This window comes from Scyliorhinus canicula, chromosome 10 (assembly GCF_902713615.1).
Source record: "Scyliorhinus canicula chromosome 10, sScyCan1.1, whole genome shotgun sequence".
Classification (NCBI taxonomy): domain Eukaryota; kingdom Metazoa; phylum Chordata; class Chondrichthyes; order Carcharhiniformes; family Scyliorhinidae; genus Scyliorhinus; species Scyliorhinus canicula.
In genome coordinates, this window is record NC_052155.1 from 60,758,775 (window position 1) to 60,779,503 (window position 20,729).

General features: G+C 45.5%; 1 protein-coding gene across 11 annotated transcripts in view; it reads left to right on the plus strand.

Annotated features, from left to right (window-relative positions):
- The window catches only part of triqk (triple QxxK/R motif containing), a 135,180-nt gene extending 117,852 nt beyond the window's left edge, over window positions 1-17,328 (plus strand). For 9 of the 11 annotated variants that reach the window (XM_038809051.1, XM_038809045.1, XM_038809050.1 and 6 more), the window contains one exon: window positions 10,758-11,161. In XM_038809051.1, the coding sequence (XP_038664979.1) occupies window positions 10,758-11,114 (357 nt within the window). In that variant the 3' untranslated portion in view covers window positions 11,115-11,161. Of the gene's footprint in view, window positions 1-10,409; window positions 10,524-10,757; window positions 11,162-15,135 lie in introns of those variants that run through there. The other 2 variants (XM_038809053.1, XM_038809054.1) reach the window with 2 other exon arrangements.
- The last annotated feature ends 3,401 nt before the right edge of the window (window positions 17,329-20,729 follow it).

Sequence of the window (20,729 nt, forward strand, 5' to 3'; positions counted from 1 at the left end):
TTCCACATTTTGCCTCATCTCCATTCCTAATATACCACCAACGCCTGATGCAGGAGACATTTTGGAAGGCATTGCCACATTTCTGTCCATTGGATATGTTAGGGAATGAGCATGAAGACCTAAGATTCTTTCTCTTGTTTTCCTTCTCTTGTATTTTTTGGCTGTGATATTGGCACTGCACTGTTGTGATATTGCTGATGTAATTCTCTCTTTTTAATTTTGTTTATGCATTTTCTATTCTTCTATTCTATTCTATAAGCAATTGCATCACTGCAAATTTCTCCCAGACCAGTAAAAGTGTATTGATTGATTAGATTTAGATTTATTGTCACGTGTACCGACGTACAGTGAAAAGTATTGTTCTGCATATTGTCAAGGCAGATTGTTCCATACATGAAAAACATAGGACATACATGATTGATTAACCGCTCTGAAAGATAGATGATGATATTGATGAAGCTCATACCAGCAGAATTTGGACAACATTCGCTGATGAGTAAAATGTAACACTTGTGCTAGGTAAATTGCAGGCAGTAATTATCTCCAAGTGAAAGCCCAAACTCTCCCCTAACCTTCAAAGGGCTCTCATGATCAAGACCTTGGGGATCACCATTGATCAGGAACATACTGTATCAGCATTGTAACTACAAGAGCTCAGCAGAAGACAAAATAACTTATGAAGAATGGCTCACCTGACTCAAAGCCTCCATCATTTACAATGTCCAGATCATGAGTGTGGTGGAATACTCATTACTGACATGGATAATTGCAAGTGTAGAAACACTCAAGAAACTCCACATCATCTAAGACCATTCACTTGATGGTGGACATGCTATTAAGCTCCATATTGTTCATCAGTGATGCACTGCGGCAGCATCTCACCAACCTCACTTCCACAGCACCTTTCCTTCCTCCAAGACTTAATCACCAAAATGAGAAGAACAACAATGTGTGGGAATTCAGTTATCTTGAAGTCCCACCCCATTCTGACTTGGGCACGTATTTCCTAGGTCAATATCCTGTAATTCCTTGCCCTTCACTCCTGTGGGAAGACCATCACCACAAAGATAGCAGAGATCCAGTTGTCCACCCCACCTTCTCAGGACAACTAGGGTTGAGCAATATAAATGCAGCCTTGCTAACACCATCTACATCCACAAAACTTTGCCGGACTTGCAGCAGAAACTCCACTTGGGCCTGCAACAGCATTTCTCTGGAAGTTATGGCTGCTTCTGTACAACATGTCGCCAGTCCACATTATAGCCACGGCCTGTTATGGTAGTGGAATGGAGTCATTACACTAACTGATTTGGCACTAGATCTATGGTAATTCGGATTATAAAAGATCCCATTCAGGAAGCTTTTGTTGGAAAAATGAAGCTGCTTCTTTGGACCTTCCACTGGCTCTTTTGAGCTTAGGAATTTGCACGCTTTCCATTCTTTAGTCTGCTTTTGTTAGGATTTGGCAAGGAATGGTGAACAGTTCCTGTTCATCATCAAATGAATTTACCATTATCGGATCTGTACGTTTTTAGAGGCCAAGAGGTAGATTATCAACTTGTCACTGAGGCATGAAACTGGCGTAGATCAGCTGTCCGTTACAAAGACGGCCTGTGAAATCGGGCAGTTCCGGTGAAATAGGACAGTTCTCTAACGAGCAGCTGTTTCACAACCTGGATGGCAAGTTGAATATCTAGCCCTCTGAATCTGGTTCCACGAGGCACATTTGACAACTGCCCCCTTTTTTCTTTGAGGTGACACTTTAATCCAGGCCTCGAATTGTTGCCTCGACAAAGAATCCAATTAACTAGATCCTTGGCGGAGATAAATATCTCAGCAGGAAGTTCTACAAATAAAAAAAATCACATGACCAAAGGAGAAAGATAGTCACTTCAGTCAGCGTTCCACATTTCTTATGGTGTCAGGGCAGCTCCTGGCAGAAATATTACAGGTCAAAGAGTTCCTCCAGACCATCTCGCTGTTATAAATGCCTTTTGTCCATGTATTTGCCCACAATTTACTGCGTTTGGCGCAAGATTTAATATTCTCTTCTGGGGCTGTTGAGGCAGCCGGTTGTATATTGAGGTGAATAGATTATTTCACCAAAGATAAAAAGGTTAGCAGAATCCTAAGACTCCCTAAGAGATGGTGGTTTAATTTTGGTTTTATAAAAATGTTCTTTAAGTTGATAAAAGCAGCAACCCAGCAGTAATACACAGTTTTTATAGGGTAATAATTGCACAAAAATGTATTACCATCCATACTAAAGTTTTTATCATCCTGCCATCAAAAAATGTCAACAGTTGGTATTAAAGTTTACACTAGGCAATAATAATCTTAGAAAGCCTCCCCAGAAGCAAATGTTGGATATGACCGTATTAATGCAGCTAGGAATAGCAGTGGTTATTTCAAACAGTTCTACTGTCCACTGGCCTCACCAGATGGAGCTTTTGCAGTTGTGTGTGTCACTTGTTTATTACATCCTGTTAAGATTAGTTGCTGTGTGGCCAGATGGGTCTGTGAGCACAGCTGTGGATACAGGAAAATAAATGGAAGCTCTCTTGTACAGCTTTAGCCTCTTGAGATGTACGAATGTTGCGATTAGAAAAAAAAAAGCCTCTTAAACTGTCTGCAGATGTTTTTCTTATGGATAAACTGTCGATAAAAGGGCATAAGCATTCGAATAGTTAAAAAATTATACGGCGCTTACGTGAATTAATTTAACCAGTATAGTTTGGGCAATTCTGAAAGACAAAAAATGCTTCAGATCTTGTGATTATTTTCTGCTCTCTACCCTCTTCTATAACCTCACTTCCACTACTTGCACGATAAAATGGTCCCAATCACACAGTTTTGTTTGACAGCCATCTGTGCCAGTTCAAAATCCGCCAGGATAAGATTTATTTTGCCATTTGTTATTTTATAACTAGACCCTCGCCCCTTTCCAAGTTGAGTATTCCATTGTCCTGCAGCGTTCCAACAAGTAATACAACTGACAACAGGCACACGAGATGGCACACTTGTTCAAATATTGGTCATTACAAATGTGATTCAAACTCGTTGGCCACAAAACTGGACTCCTTTGCGTCCCTGATGTTGGCACTACCTGAAGGCTGTAAATGGAACGAGCCTGGCTTTCAGCCATTTACGGTGTAACCCAGCTGTCGACCTGCGCAAGAAAGTGCCTATGCTGGGCTTGTGGCTTGAACACTGGAACGTGACAAGAGATCCTGCCATGATGTCAACCAGCCATTCCAGCTGACCTCATGGCAGTTTTAGAAATATAGGACGCAATTTAACGGGAAAATTTCAAAGTGACATATTGTGTGTGACTTCCCGGGTGCTTACTGACGACCGAGCCATCAAGACCGCGACCCGTGTTTAACGGAACTGAGTGCCAAAAATGATCCCCCACAAGCTTCACATCGGAATAGGTTGTCCTGCCAGCTGATTAACCGGAACCATGCCCGGCAGCTCCCCACTAACAAAGGGGGAGCTGATCATAAGCACTCCCAGGCAGCACATGACCATGGTACCACATAGACATGCTCCACGCTTCAGGGACACCGACCTCTTCAGGCTGCTGGACGCTGGGGAGGCGATAAGAGAAATCCTGGGCAGGATTCTCTGACCCCGGGGTCGGGTCGGAGAATCGCTGGGCCGGGCCCGATTCACGCGACGCCGGTCTGCCGATTCTCCGGTGAACAGAGAATTGGCATTGGCGCTGCGCCGGTCGGGGGGCGCTCTATGCAGCCCTCTTGGCGATTCTCCGCGTGGGGTGGGCAGAGTGGCCGCTGAGATAGCCCGAGTCCCAGCGGCGAGTCGTTCACATGTGGTCCTACCCGGCTGGACCTCGGCGTCCATCCTGCGGGGATTGGCCTGGTGGGGGGAGGGGGGATCCGACCCCGGGGGGGGGGGGGGGCTGGCCCACGATCGGGGCTTACCGATCGGCGGGCTGGCTTCTCCTGGTGGGGGCCTCTTTTACTCCGCGCAGACCCCTGTAGCTCTACGCCATGTTGCGTCAGGGCTGGCGGAGAAGGAACCTAGCGCGCATGCGCGGGTTCGTGTCGGTCGCAGCATGCATGCGTGAATTTGCGCCAGCCGCAGCGCGCATGCGCAGACCCGCAACGCCCGTTTGATGCTGGTATCGGCAGCTGGAGCTGCGTGAGTCGCTCTAATGCCATGCTGGCTCCCTATAGGGCTCAGGATCGCTGCTCGTGGGGGCCTATTGACACCGTCGTAAAATGTGACGCCGTTTACGACGCTGTCAACACTTAACCTCAGGACCAGCGAATCCCGCCCCCTGTTCCTCAAGAGGGTTGGAGGACCAGCAACTGGTCGCCAAGGCCGCCTGGGAGTCAGTGGTAGTGGCCGTTGGTTTGGGCAGTGGGACCAGGAGGACCGGCATACAATGTTGGAAGGAGGCCAACGACCTCCACCAGGCCGCAAGGGTAAAATTAACACTGGCCCCCTGGCGTCAGTCCGGCATGCCAGTCTCCTGACCTCTGAATCCCCACTCCCCCAACAAATTGGCAATGTGTTCCTCGCAACCATGCCTTCCCCCTCCCTCCACAACATATCACCGTGCTGGTGCCCCAGCACATCCTGGCACCCATCGGCATAAACCTTCCGGGCCCAGAAACGGTGCCCACACATACCACCTGCCATAGACTCCCCCCACCCTCAATGCATCAAGCATGCGGCTCACAATGCCCACTCTGTGTCCCCACAGGAGAAATTGGCCCACAAATGGTGGGAAAGGGCTCAGATGAGTGGCGGGGTTCGGGCATCAGTGTCCTCACCCCCCATGAGCAACAGGCCCTGGAGTCGCAGGGTTGGCCGAGGAAAGAGAGGTCATCAACAGCGAGGCTGGCCTGCGTCGCAGAGGTGAGGATCTATTGCCCCTTCTCGATACATAGATACATAGAAAATAGGAGCAGAAGGAGGCCTTTTGGCCCTACAAACCTGCTCCACCATTTATCACGACCATGGCTGATCATCCAACTCAATAGCCTAATCCTGCTTTCTCCCTATAACCTTTGATCCCATTTGCCCCAAGTGTTATATCTAGCCGCCTCTTGAATGTATTCAATGTTTTAGCATCAACTACTTCCTGTAATGAATTGCACAGGCTCACCACTCTTTGGGTGAAGAAATGTCTCCTCATCTCTGTCCAAAATGGTTTACCCTGAATCCTCAGACTGTGACCTCTGGTTCTGGACACACCCACCATCGGGAACATCTTCCCTGCATCTACCCTGTCTCGTCCTGTTCGAATTTTATCAGTCTCTATGAGATGCCCCTCATTCTTCTGAACACCAGCGAGAACAATCCTAACCTAGTCGATCTCTCCTCATATGACAGTCCTGCCATCCCTGGTGACCCTGTTACTTGTCCTCCAACTCCCTTGGGGGTTCTGCCAGATAACCTGTCTCAAGTGAGTTGTCAGACAAAATGATCCTTCCCTCTCACTGACCACATGTCAATTCTCTCGCAGGATTGTCATCTGATGGGGCCAGGGCCACTTGAGATTGCCCTGCCCCCAACGGAACACCTCGGAGGACAGCTCCGACGAGACTACTATAGAGGCATCACAGCTGTCATCCCCACCCTCCACCAGGGCAGAGGCACACACCTCCCAGGGTGATTTTAGTGGACAAGCTACTCGGGCACAATCTGATGAGCACACCAGGTGGAGGCAGAAACATCCAGGAAGTCAGCAGTCAGAGGTCTGCTGGATTCCAGGACACAGCTGGGTCCCAGTCAGATGCCAAGCTCCTGGGAAAACCTATTCCGGAGCTCTTCTGTTCCAGCCTCTCCAGAGGAGGATCGTCAAGGGCGCGAGAAGCAGCAGGCTGCCTCCTCTTCTGATGTGGGGATACACCTCGACATAGCATTAGAGCACAGAAGTTGATTGAGGATCTCTGGAGGACGGTGGGGAGGGGGAGGGGTAGCGGGTGCACCACCATCTGAACCAAGGGACAATGGGGGTTTTGAATATTCATCATTAAAGTGTGTTACACCTGATACATGTGCAGCCTCGGTCACATTATTCTTCACAGCGAGCCTGTCTGCAACCCCGCCCTCAGTGTGAGCTGCCCAACACTCTCCCCAACCCCAGCACCCCCCCCGACCAGTGATCCTACAGCAAGAACTCTCAGTACAGACCATATGCAGTTAATGGGTATGAGTGTGCTGTCAGCAAAAAGACAGGAGTTAGACTTTGGCAGAAACTGAAGAACACCAGAGCTCACAGTGAGTCATCATCACTGTCCCGACACAGGCCCATCACCCTGGGGTGATGGGGAGGGGTTGCAGGGGGAGGTTTGCGTATTGGGGGGATTGAGAAAAGGGGGAAATGGGAGGGTGGGGGCGGAAGTGGGGAAATGGGTGCGAGGAAGGGGAATGGAGTTGAAGTGGTCAATGGGGGAAGGGATGTTTGGGGGGTGTTGGGGCGGAGGAAAGGGGGAGCAGACGGACAAAGCCTCATCCTGTGAGAAGCGCACGAGGATGAGGATCTCCCTGCCCCTTTGGTCATGCCGAACCCTCGCCACCACCTGTCCTCCATCCTTCTACAGCTCCCGGAGTTCCTCCCGGGCACGTACTCCAGCCCCTCCTTATCTGGCCCCTTCTCAGACGAGGCCACATGTCCCTCCTCCTCCAGCACATTGCTCCGCTGCTGTGCCAGGTTGAGGAGGACACAGCAGACCACCACAAAGCTGGAGGTCCTCTGGGGTGTGTACTGCAGTGCACCACCAGAGCGGCCCAGGCATCAGAACTACATTTTCAGCAGTCCGGTGCACCCCTCATTGACAGCATAGGTGGCAGCATGGGCCTTGTTATATCTGGTCTCCACCTCAGACTCCGGCCTCTGCGCTGATGTCATCAGCCAGGACCTCAGTGGGTACCCCATATGAAATTAAATGAAATGAAAATTGCTTATTGTCAGGAGTAGGCTTCAATGAAGTCACTGTGAAAAGCCCCTAGTCGCCATATTCTGGCGCCTGTCCGGGGAGGCTGGTATGGGAATCAAACCGTGCTGCTGGCCTGCTTGGTTTGCTTTAAAAGCCAGCGATTTAGTCCAGTGAGCTAAACCAGGCCCAAGAGCCAACTCTTCATCCTTGGGTGGTTCTCAAAGACGCTAGAAATTTTGGTGTCCCAGGATAAAGCTGTCATGCACACTCCCTGGGAAGCATGCATACACGTGCATGATACGTAGGCGGTGCTCGCACACAGGTTAAACATCCAGGGAGTGGAACCCCTTCCTGTTAATCTATTACCCCCTGGGCCTGGGGCATCCTAGCGATGGCAGAGAATCCTGTTGCCTGGGCATTTTGATGGGCTTGGTCCAGCTCAAAGTTAATCTAGTCAGCTGCCTGGGCATATAGGACCATGACTTCACAGATGCACTTGTGGGCTGTGGCTTGGGAAATGCCACACAAGTTCCCGCTCGAGCCCTGGAATGAACCCATTGCATAAATGTTCAGGGCTGAGGTGACTGACCTTCATGGCCAAGGGAATAGTAACCTCCTCCTCCACAGGGTGCCATCCGCAAGGACATGGCACAGGTGCCGCATTGTCTCCTTTTTGAGACGGAGCCTCCTGCGACACGCACTGTCTGACATCTTCTCGAATGACGAACAATGCCTGTACACCAGTCAGCTCTACAAGAGGGATCTTCCATAAAGCTGGGGTCAGGGGGGCTTGTGCTGGGCTGGAGGTGCTCTGGTCAGGGGTACATTTGGTTGCTCTCTCTATATTTAGCCTTTAAATCCTTAAACAATCAGTCAGTATCTAAAAAATAAAATGTTCTCATAATAAAGTGGAAGTGTTCTCATCTGGGGAAGCACGGTAGCATGGTGGTTAGCATAAATGCTTCACAGCTCCAGGGTCCCAGGTTCGGTTCCCGGCTGGGTCACTGTCTGTGCGGAGTCTGCACGTCCTCCCCGTGTGTGCGTGGGTTTCCTCCGGGTGCTCCGGTTTCCTCCCACAGTCCAAAGATGTGCAGGTTAGGTGGATTGGCCATGCTAAATTGCCCATAGTGTCCTAAAAAAAAGTAAGGTTAAGGGGGGGTTGTTGGGTTACGGGTATAGGGTGGATACGTGGGTTTGAGTAGGGTGATCATTGCTCGGCACAACATCGAGGGCCGAAGGGCCTGTTCTGTGCTGTACTGTTCTATGTTCTATGTACCCCAAAGCCCTTTAAAACGTGTTAGCATTTCAGAAAAAATATCTCATAATAAACTGAAAATAATACCATCTGTACCCCTAAATTCTTTAAAACATTTGTCAGCATGCCAAGTTTAAATGTCTGAGATGGAAGTAAGGTGGTGGAAACCTTTGAAATGGTTTTCTCACAGTCAATTTTATTGACTGTTTAAGGTTTAGAAGTTTAAAGTGTAAGCCTGGAAGACGAAAAGCTTTGAACTACATTGTTTACATTCAATTTCACACACCTTTACCTGCTAAAAGCTTTTTGATTGACAGGGCAGGACGGTAGCACAAGTGGATAGCACTGTGGCTTCACAGTGCCAGGGTCCCAGGTTTGATTCCCCACTGGATCACTGTCCGTGCGGAGTCTGCACGTTCTCCCCTTATCTGCGTGGGTTTCCTCCTGGTGCTCCGATTTCCTCCCACAGTTCAAAGACGTGAAGGTTAGGTGGATTGGTCATGATAAATTGCCCTTAGTGACCAAAAACGTCAGGAGGGATTATTGGGATACGGGGATAGGGTGAAAGTGAGGGCTTAAGTGGGTCGGTGCAGACGTGATAGGCCGAATGACCTCCTTTTTCACTGTATGTTCTATGTTCATATTCTATGACAGTAGATTTGGATTGTTTATTTATATAACTCAGGGGAGCCCCTGGTTTTCTGACCACAGTTTTTCTTATGAGGCTGCCTATTTGTTCTCAAGTGCTTCCTAGAAAGAGCAGGGCTGCCCGAGGCGGGAAGCTCTTTGGGGACATCGAGAAACCCGTTATGTTGCCCGACGCAAATCCCGATTTTGGCCCAACGCAAATCACAAATCCCGTAGCTAATGGGCGGTACTGAAGAATCTCGTTCGCAGTGTCGCATTTGTTAACTGCCTTGAGCTCTCTGTGGTGCTTCATTTCCATTCTCTCCAGTTGCAGCAGTGACGGTCAGCTGCAACCTCTTAGATTCAGTGCAGCTTCCCTTTAAGAGGGACATCGAGTACCTTTAAAAGGTGGAGCTGGAGGTTAGCTAGAAAATGTGCTAGCCTTGCACACTTTTTGGCCCTCCTGCCGTGCATGCAGCTAAACAGCAGCATCGGTTGTAGTGGGTTACATTCAGAAATCATGGAAGTAAAGAGATAGAATAAAGTTTGCTTACTGCTTGCCTCAACAGGAACAAGCGAGAGCCTGAAAATGGGCCTCGGTGAATTCTTAGCCCTTTGTTTTTTTGTCTGGGAGCTGGCCATTGCAGCCACATTTCCAGAAAAGCTATTATTACTTTGGTGTCAACAGGACAGAGCATTTTGCTTGGGCCATGCCTGCAGAAAATTGTTCCAGCCTCTCTTGATGACATTCCTCCCAACCTCAAACCCCATCCCCAGAACTGCAATAATTTACTGAAGCTTTCCGCATCTGTTGACGTTTGATTAACTTTTCTAGTGTTAGGTGCTTCAGGAATCTAAGAACCGAGGGATGGATTCTCTGCATCCCGACGCAGAAATCGCATCCAGCGCTGGGGTGGTGAATCCATTTCCGCACCTGGAATCGGGACTGACGCCGGTTCCCCGATGCTCCGGACCTGATAATCGGCGTACCCGGGAAGTCCCCTACCTGCGGCCATTGCTGGAGGCCCGCCACGCCGTTCTCCGCCCCCGACAGGCCGAGGTCCCGACGGCATGGATCTAACATGGTCCTGCTGGTCAGGATGCTAGCGTGGCGGCTACGGACTCAGTCCGCGGCCGCCATGGTCGAGGGTGGGCCGATTGGAGGGCGGAGGTGGGGGCCTCATACGGCACCGGGCTAATTTTGGGCGGGCGGCCCGAGTCGGGCGCGCAGCCGATCGGATCTGGGGCATTATTTGGTAGGTCGAGCCTCGCCTGACTCTGCCATGGAGCACGGCGCGGCCGCTGAAGGTTGCCGCCATGTGTATGTGCGGCCTCTGATCCGGACGTGCGTGGCCGTATCTGCTGCAAAAGCTGCTATATTTACAACAGGTCTCTGTTAGCCCCCTGCAGGGTTATGAATATGTGGCCTTTTCATACCAGTTTTTCTGGCGCAAAAGGCCACAGTTTTTACGACGACGTGGGGACATAGTCCCTGAAACGGAGAATCCAGCCCCTGTTCTCCAGGGACAAAATAAACATTTGGCAAGGGAGCTTGCTAAATAAAGGTGAACTTTATTGGGTCGCCAATCATCATCAGTGTGTTGAAATTCCAGGACTGTTGATGGTAAGAAGTGGAGTTTCCAGTATCACCGGAGATGCAGAGCATTAAGTTAAAAACAAACAGGAAAAGGGATGGAACTGCAGGTGAACCATCCACTTTGACTCTGGTAAGATCACGTATGAGTACCCAAATATAATCATTTAATTCACTTTTTACAGATAACACTGGTAGACTAGCTTGATGTAAATGACTAAGTATATTTTTTAATGATTTTCATAGTTATTGTCCCTTTTATCTGAACCATTTATTGAAATAGAAAATAATTTTAAATCTAATATAGTTTGTATGAAAAGAGTTTCATTGATGAACTGCTAAAAGTCATAAATTAATATTTTCACAGATTATTCCTCCACTTCGAAGCTACAGGTGCTTGGAGGAGAGGAGAGATGCGATGCCTGAGGAGAGAATGAATAGAACTTCACAGAGGAGAGGTGGAATTGGAATGATTGCCAGAACTAACATCCGAGGAGAAGAAGAGACTGGCAGATGCTTTCAGAGGAGGGAATTGCTAAGATCATCTTTGGAAGAGCAGAGGACTGAGCATGCCCAAATTGCTTTCTCCTCACGAAGAGATAGACGTGGCAGTGTTCCCAGTTTCAGAGGCACTGAATACATACTGTCTGCTTTAAATCAACTCTCCAATAGCACTTTGTATTACAAGTGTTACATGAGCCATGCACCTTTGATCAATAATTAAACTGTTTAGCTCAGTTAATAACATTTGTTATTGCTGGGTGAAAAGAAGATTGTGAGTTTGAGTCCTCTGGTCAGACACTCCAGGGAAGTGCTTCAAAGCTGTACTGTATTGACAGTGATGCTTCAAGTGAAAGATGAACATAAGATTTAGGAGCAGGGTGGGCCATTTAACTTCTAGCCTACGCCGTCATTTGATAAGATCATGGCTGATCTGCTTGTGGCCTCAACTCTACTTTTCTGTCTACCCCTTATACTCTTTTGCTCCCTTCTCAATTACGAATCTATCCAACACAGCCTTAAAAACATTCAAAACCCTGCCTGATATCATATTTGCCTGTTCAGGCAAATTTAAGGGTCCCATGGCATTATTTGATACAGAGCTGGTAATTCCTCCCAAAGTCAATCCAGCAAAAGAAAAAATGGTTAAGTAGCTAAATATCTCTGTTGTTTTGGGGATATAATTGATAGGCTGTGTTTGCTGACATAACAACAGTCACTGCATTCTAAAGAAAAATTAATTGCGTGAAACATTTTGATATATATGTACACTATACATATATTGTAATGTCTCTTGTGTTTATAAGAAAAGTGTTATTTTATGATGAAACAAACGTCTTGGAGCAGCCGCACCACCTTCACAAGGTTGGTGTTGGAAATTTTGAAGTTTTCTCAGTTCGGGATTGTTGGAGGTTCCAAATAGGTTTCCCTGCTACCCTGTTTCCTTGCTGGTTCTGGGAGGACGGGATGCAGCAGATTGATTTCCCCTCATGCTCGGCCAGTTAGCAGAAAAGGTTACGCTGGAGGGAATAGACAAAGCCTGGAAAGCTGTCCTCATGCAAGTCAGGTTGTGGGTTGAGGAAGAACATTCAAAAATAAAAGTTGAAGATTCTCTTGCTCATCTTTTAAGTGACCAGCAGTGGTTCCTTTGAGGACCACTGGTTAGGTCACTCAGTATTTGCTGAAAGTGAGTAGAGTACTTTACACACTTGTACCTGGCAAGAATTGCTGCTGAGGTCCGAGGCCCCCAATTTTCATGTTTAAACAGCATGTCACCGAACATAACTGGGTTGGATATGTGTTCATTTACAGGCCCGTCTGTAAATTGCATCACGTGAAACTTCTGCATCAATGGTCCCCCCCTTCTCTAGCTGTACTTCACTTTACATCACCAATCCAAATCCAGCTCTGAATAAATACACACAAACCAGCACAATGTTGCTGCAGATGCCGGATTAATCAGGAGCAAACATATTTGCTTACATTGAGGCAGGACCCACTGATTCCTCGGCAAAAAAAATGACATCCTTAATAACCCAATAGTTAAGTTCAGTTTTCAGCGCAATTCCATATTAATGTATTGTTAGAATGTGGGTGCGCTGATGAGACCGACCTTTATTATCCATCCCTGATTGCTCTGAACAAGTGATGGTGGGCTCACCACTTAACCAATGTTCTTTAGAATGGTTTCATGGGCAGCACGGTAGCATAATGGTTAGCACTGTGGCTTCACAGCGCCTGGGTCCCAGGTTCGATTCCCTGCTGGGTCACTGTCTGTGCGGACGGTCTGCATGTTCTCCCTGTGTCTGCGTGGGTTTCCTCCGGGTGCTCCGATTTCCTCCCACAGTCCAAAGATATGCAGGTTAGGTGGATTGGCCATGCTAAATTGCCCTTAGTGTCCAAAAAAGGTTAGGAGTGTTTATTGGGTGAAGGGGATAGGGTTGAAGTGAGGGCTTAAGTGGGTTGGTGCAGACTTGATGGGCCGAATGGCCTCCTTCTGCACTGTATGTTCTATGCAACTGATTGTTTGCTGTCCCAGTAAAGAGGTAGTTAAGAGTCAATCACATTGGTGTAGGCCAGGCCTGGTAAAGATGGCAGATTTAGGCCGGAATTCTTCGGTTGTCGGGATTCATTTTTCTGGCTGGCAGTGCACCCCACCAGTGGGTTTCACGGCGGCCTGGGGTGGTTTTAATGGGAAATCCCATTGACAAGCGGCAGGAGGATAGACTCGCCAGCGACTGATGTGCAACTAAGAAACACACATCTGGGGGAATCGGAGAATGCCGTCCTTAGTTCTGTGACGAACATCAATGAACTAATTTTTTTTTTTTTTTTGTAAATTTAGAGTACCCAATTCATTCTTTTTCCAATTAAGGGACAATTTAGCATGGCCAATCCACCTACCCTGCACATCTTTTGGTTGTGGGGGCGAAACCCACGCAAACACGGGGAGAATGTGCAAACTCCACACGGACAGTGACCCAGGGCCGGGATCGAACCTGGGACCATGGCACCATGAGGCAGCAGGGCTAACCCACTGCGCCACCGTGCTGCCCTAACTAATTATTTTTTAATGATAATTGGACAGCTTGATTATTAATATTAACTGTCTTTTTAAAAACTGAATTTGTGCTCCCAACTGCATGGTGGGAGTTTATTTTGCATTCTCTGTATTAGTTAGTCCAAACCTCTGGATTGTTAACCAGAACATAATCACCACACTACTATAGTTTTTACTCCTTATTTCCTTAGTTATGTGCTGATAAATAATTTGCTGCACATTATAAAAAGTGAAACTATTCATGTTGTTACTGTATTATTAGTCCAGCATTAGTTAAATATCAAATTCCTTAAAATGCATCAATTGTACTAGAATTTACCTGAACGGTAACAAAGCTCTATAGTTGAAACAATGTACAGGGCTGGTTTAGCTCAATGGGCTAGACAGTTGGTTTGTGATGCAGAACAAGGCCAGCAGCGCGGGTTCAATTCCCGTACCAGCTTACCTGAACAGACGCCAGAATGTGGTCACCACATTTTGGCTTTTCACAATAACTTCATACTTGTGACAATAAATGGTTATTATTATTATTATTATAGCAGATGCATATTTCGAAAAAAATGTATTTGCAGCAGGATTTATTATTAAATTATTTATGTTCAGATTTTCATGTTTTAAGTGCCCATCCACATAAAAGTCCGCATGATATTTCGTGATTTATTCAAAGAGTTCCCATTTAGCACCTAATAATTGCCATAATTCCTAAGTAATTGAAATTCATAATTTCTATTAGGGACACATTTAAACTAAAACGGTGAGAACAGTGCACCACTGCTACCGTTTTATTGCAGTGAGTATGTCAGGGTCCCAAGTTCGATTCCGGCTTGGGTCACTGTCTGTGCGGATTATTCTAAAGATTATGATTATGCAGCTATTATCCCATTTGGTGTAATCCAGATACTATCCTTGGAAGTGAACAGCTTGCTTGTTTTTTTAGTTACTTTTCCTTATTAGTGAAAAGTGATTTGTTTCAGAATAAGATTATTACAATGTGGAGATGCCGGCGTTGGACTGGGGTGAGCACAGTAAGAAGTCTTACAACACCAGGTTAAAGTCCGACATGTTCATTTCAAACACTAGCTTTCGGAGCTCCGAAAGCTAGTGTTTGAAACGAACATGTTGGACTTTAACCTAGTGTTGTCAGACTTCTTACTCAGATTATTACTGTATAGGGTTTAGAAAGAATGTTGAACATTAAAGTGCATGTTGCCTAAAACCTTATTACATTGGCATTGAATCAGCAAAATAAATAGCGTCGGACAAAGTATCAGCACACTGATGAAAATGTGCCCACAAATTCCAGACTTATTAGGCCAATAATTAAAGCTCCCTGTTCCGAGCACACTCAGAAAATCATCCATCTTACCTTCACATAGAAATATAGGTTTCATAAGTGACGTTTTTTATATATGCAAATCTGCAAAATAATTTGAACAATTGTTTTCAGAATGACCAATTTTTTCAATGGCTGTATATTTCAGTAAGCAGTCTGGCACAGATGCATACAGAAAGCTATGGAATATTAGCAGTTTTGTTCTTACAATCTGAAAATAAAATATATTTCTGTTTGTTTCTCAAAAATAATTACTTGTTTTGAACTACTTTAATTAAGAAAATCTTAGAGAACTGTAACTATCATATATTTTCATAGCAACGTGAATTAATACTTATTTTTCTTTTGTAGGATGTGGCACTCATCATTGCAGCTATTGTGATTTTACTTGTGGTTATTTATAGTTTCTTCTATCTGAAACTCACCACAGAAGTCGACCTTGATCTAGACTTGGATGAAAATTAGGAAATGTAAACACATTCCCCTCTTGTGGACCATTCATAAACATTCAGCTGGGATTTGCAAATGTGTTTTGCACCATTAGGAGACTGATGTCACTTTTTAGCTTCTAATTACTGAGAATTCCTTTCTAAACATGAAGAATTTTGCATCAATTTTATATCAGTAGGTTTACGAGCCCGTACTGTGCTCACAATTTTGTATTTTAAAGTAAGGTGTATTTAGTTGGCACTCATTATTTGGAAATTCTACTTATTAATGGCCATTGAGTAGCTGTACCAGAGGTGCCCCAGATTCAATCTGTCACGCCTGCTAACTTATGTTTCACAACTGGGATGCCTTTTTACAATTGGGCGCACCATTTCTCAGTTAAAACCAAATGAATGGCAGTGTTACCTCTTCTCACTGTTGAAAGTGCATATATGGATATTGGGTAAGGGTACAATTGGACTTGGTTATGACATGCCACATGCTCACATAGCTTGCCAAAGGTTACTGTCTCAGCACGCCAAAGTGCTCCCTCTCCCCCGGTTCGCTAATAACATTGGTCATGGACTCTGGTGGCTCACCTCATACGTATTTGACACTATGGGCGGCACGGTAGCACAGTAGTTAGAACTGTTGTTCCATAGCACCAGGGTCCCAGGTTCGATTCCCGCTTAGGTCACTGTCTACGGAGTCTGCACGTTCTCCCCGTGTCTGTGTGTTTCCTCTTGGTGCTCCAGTTTCCTCCCATAACACCCGAAAGACAGACTTGTTAGGCGAATTGGATATTCTGAATTCTCCCTCTGTGTACCCGAACAGGCACTGGAACGTAGTGTTAATTAAGCCTACTTGTGACAATAAAGATTATTATTATTATTGTTGATTGCCATGAGACACAACCTCTGTCCCCATCTGGGCAGAAAGCCCTGCCTCTCAGAGCTTGCATCCAGTGAAATGATAACTCTCTGATACTAGCAGCGTTGTGACTACATCCCAGTCCCTGACACTGAGGAGCTGAAGCCTGTCCTTTCAGTGGCAGTAGAATGAGGCCCTTAATTGGGCAATCATTGGCCACTTAGGAGCCTCAGTTTGCCTACAGGCAGGCAAGAGAGCAGCCCATTATTCCCGCACCCCTCACCTCCCTCCCCCATCAGTCCTAAAATTCAGCACTAGCAGGGAGGGGAAGGGGCAGGTAGGCAGCGGGCACGGCACCCATAGTATTTCAGGGGCATCCCTGTCTCAACATCCGGCACCAGGGGGCTTTATAATCCAGCCAATGAATGTTAAACACTTGAAAAAAGTATCGTAAAGTCTTTAGCCCCTTACATCAGAAAAGAGTCAGTGCCTGCAGGAGAGGACTGATTAAAATTAGAAGTAAACGAAGTGTAAATTTGATTAAATCCACAATTCATTGAGCCACTTTGTAAATATGACTTTGTGTTAAAAGCAGCATTATCCAATCCACCACGTAACGGTTTAGAATCAATCCATGTACAATGGCAGCTTCAGCTTATTTGATGTGGGGGAGGGCGAGTGAGAACTATAACAACTAACAATATTAGCAATTAATATTGTGCTAGCCACTCAGCAGATATTTTTGGTTTAAAATGGGGAAGTAAATAATCATTCTGGGAATTCTTTTAAATTAATAGACAGGAAGGTTTAATGGTAAAGTAACTGGCAAAGACCTATATGACACAAACTAATCCGAATATCAGCACTAAGATTATTTGAAATTGTACATAGAAACAGAAGTACTTAATGAAAGAACAGCAGTACAGCAGATTAATTGTTTGCAATTTTTCACTTACATAAATCATTACTGTTTATATTCAAAATAATATTTTCTACATTTTTAGCTTTATGGCCAAAACATTTTTAAATAGATGTATTTTTAAGTTCCTTGCCCAAACTTAATATCTTGACAAGTGATGAGGAGAATTTGGTATTATTGTTAAAGAATGTATTTCTTCCTATACTTTGCAACTTATTGTCACGTGTATTGTATTTGCAACAGCTTTCTTGTATTTGTTAGTAATGTATATGTGGTCTGTTAAGGGAGATTAAAAAGTATTATAAAGCTAAATATGTTTTGCTGAGCGTGCTTGTTTGTCATGTATTTAATGTGGTGCATTTCACAATTATCCTTCAGGTACAAAACAGTAATAAAGCATCAAACGGCAACCTCCAGAGAGAACATTGAAAATTACCTATTTGTTACTAATTTCTTATTTTTCTTGTTTAATTATTTTTAACTCTGTTTTGGTGTTCTAGAATAAATATAGCTGGTTGTTCATATTGCACATGGGTGGGAAATTGGTTTGGAAATGGGAGACAGGATGGGGATAATAGGTATGTACTCAATTGGCAGGATGTGACCAGTGGTATTCTTCAGGGATCTGCAGTGGGTCCTTCACTTTTCAGCATATTTATCAGCAATGTAGATGGAGGACTGGATAGCTGTACATCTAAGCAGCACAGTAGCATTGTGGTTAGCACTATGGCCTCACAGCGCCAGGGTCCCAGGTTCAATTCCCGGCTTGGCTCACTCTGTGTGGAATCTGCTCGTTCTCCCCGTGTCTGCGTGGGTTTTCTCCAGGTGCTCCGGTTTCCTCCCACGTGTCCCGAAAGACGTGCTATTAGGTAATTTGGACATTCTAAATTCTCCCGCTGTGTACCCCAGGCGCTGGAATGTGGCGACTAGGAGCTTTTCGCAGTAATTTCATTGCAGTGTTTATGTAAGCCTACTTGTGACAATAAAGATTATTAATTAATGATACTAAGTGAGTGGTGTAGTAAATTATGGAGCATAAGATTGCAAAGAGACATTGATAGATTAAATGAAATGAAAGTCGCTTATTGTCACAAGCAGGCTTCAAATGAAGTTACTGTGAAAAGCCCCTAGTTGCCACATTCCGGCACCTGTTCGGGGAGGCTGGTACAGGATTAAGTGAGAAGGCAAAGTTTAGTGTGGGGCCATCACTGGACCTAAAAATTATACATCTGCGTACTTTCTAAATCTAGAGACTGGAGGAACAAACAGATTCCTCCATAAGGGGAGCAAGAATCCAATTATGTGACTCAAATAAATAAATAATCTTTATTAGTGTCACAAGTAGGCTTACATTAACACTGTAATAAAGTTACTGTGAAAATTCCCGAGGCGCCACACTCCGGAGCCTGTTTGGTCACACTGAGGGAGAACCCAGAATGTCCAATTCACCTGACAAGCACGTCTTTCAAAACTAGGGGGAAGGCAGAAATATGATTTCAAAGGCTCGGCTGCAATTCAAGGTAGTGAAAGTTACACCACAGTTGTATAAAATTCTGATTAGACTTCATTTGGAGCTCAGGTCATCATAGCTCAAGAAAGATGTACTGAACTTGGAGGAGTGCAGCATTGATTCATCAGAATAATACCGGGGCTAAAAACTTTACATTATGGTGGCAGGTGCATTGAATAGGCTTGTATTCCCTTCAGTATAGATAATTATGCAGGTGATTAATCATTAAATGCCAGAATGGATACCTTCACACAACAGGATCTTACCACAATTAGTGGATAATTAACAAGTCTTACCCACCCAATCAAGGTGGGCGGGACAGCAACCCAGGAGGTTCCCTGTGAGGGCCCACAGCATTAAATGGCCAGCTCCCAATGGAAGAGGTGCCCATTGCTGAGGCTGGTAGGCACAAGCGCACCTCAAAATAAGACCATAGACATAAGAGCAGAATTAGGCCACTTGGCCCATCGAGTCTGCTCTGCCATTCAATCATGACTGATATTTTCTCATCCCCATTCTCCTGCCTTCTCTCCATAACCCCTGATCTCCTTATTAATCAAGAACCTATTTATCTCTATCTTAAAGACACTCAGTGAATTGGCCTCCAGAGCCTTCTGCAGCAAAGAGTTCCATAGATTCACCACCCTCTGGCTGAAGAAATGCCTCCTCATCTCTGTTTTAAAGGATCGTTCCTTTAGTCTGAGATGGTGTCCTCTGGTTCTAGTTTTTCCTACAAGTGGAAACGTCCTCCCCACCTCCATTCTATACAGGCCTCGCAGTATCTCGTAAGTTTCAATAAGATCCCCCCTCATCCAAACTCAAACAAGTACAGATCCAGAGTCCTCAAACGCTCCACATATGACAAGTTTTTCAATCCAGGGATCATTCTTGTGAACTTCCTCTGGACCCTTTCCAAGGCCAGCACATCATTCCTTAGATACGGGGCCCAAAACTGCTCACAATACTCCAAATGGGGTCTGACCAGAGCCTTATACAGCCTCAGAAGAACATCCCTGGTTTTGTATTCTAGCCCTCTGGATATGAATGCTAACATTGCATTTGCCTTCTTAACTGCCGACTGAACCTGCACATTAACCTTAAAAGAATCATGAACAAGGACTCCCAAGTCTTTTTGTGCTTCTGCTTTCCGAAGCATTTCCCCATTTAGAAAATAGTTTATGCTTAAATTCCTCCTTCAAAGTGCATAACCTCACACTTTTCCTCATTGTATTTCATTTGTTACTTCATTGCCCACTCTCCTAGCTTGTCCGAGTCCTTCTGCAGCCCCCTTGCTTCCTTAATACTACCTGACCCTCTACAGTTCTTTGTATCATCTGCAAACTTAGCAACAATGCCTTCAGTACCTTCTTCCAGATCATTAATGTATATTGTACTAAGTTGTGGTCCCAGAAGAGACCCATGAGGCACACCACTAGTCACCAGCTGCCATTCTGAAAAAGACCCCTTTATCCGGACTCTCTGCCTTCTGCCAGTCAGCCAATCCTCTATCCATGCCAGGATCTTACCCTGAACACCATGAGCTCTTAACTTATTTAACAGTCTCCTATGCGGCACCTTGTCAAAGGCCTTCTGGAAATCTAAATAAATTACATCCACTGGCTCCCCTTTGTCTAACGTCCTTGTTACCTCCTCAAAGAACTCTAACAGATTTGTCAGACACGACCTCCCTTTGACAAAGCCGTGCTGACTCAGTCCTATTTTACCATGCACTTCCAAGTACTTTGTGACCTCATCTTTAATAACAGACTCTAAAATCTTACCAATGACCGAAGTTAGTCTAATGGCCTATAATTTCCATCTTCTGCCTCCCTCCCTTCTTAAACAGTGGTGTTACATTAGCCACATTCCAGTCCTCTGGGACCCTTCCTGCCTCCAGTGATTCCTGAAAGATCACTAATGCTGCCATAATTTCCTCAGCTATCTCTTTTAGGACCCTGGGGTGTAGTCCATCCGGTCCAGGTGACTTATCCACCTTCAGACCTCTCAGTTTCCCCAGAACCTTCTCCTTAGTAATGGTCACTGCACTCACCTCTGCCCCCCAGTTCTCCTGGAGCTCTGGCATCATAATGGTGTCTTGCACCGTGAAGACTGATGCAAAGTAACTAATCAGTTCGTCTGCATTTCTTTGTTTCCTATTATTGCTCCTCCAGCCACATTTTCTAGGGTCCAGTGTCTATTTTTGCCTCTTTCTTACCT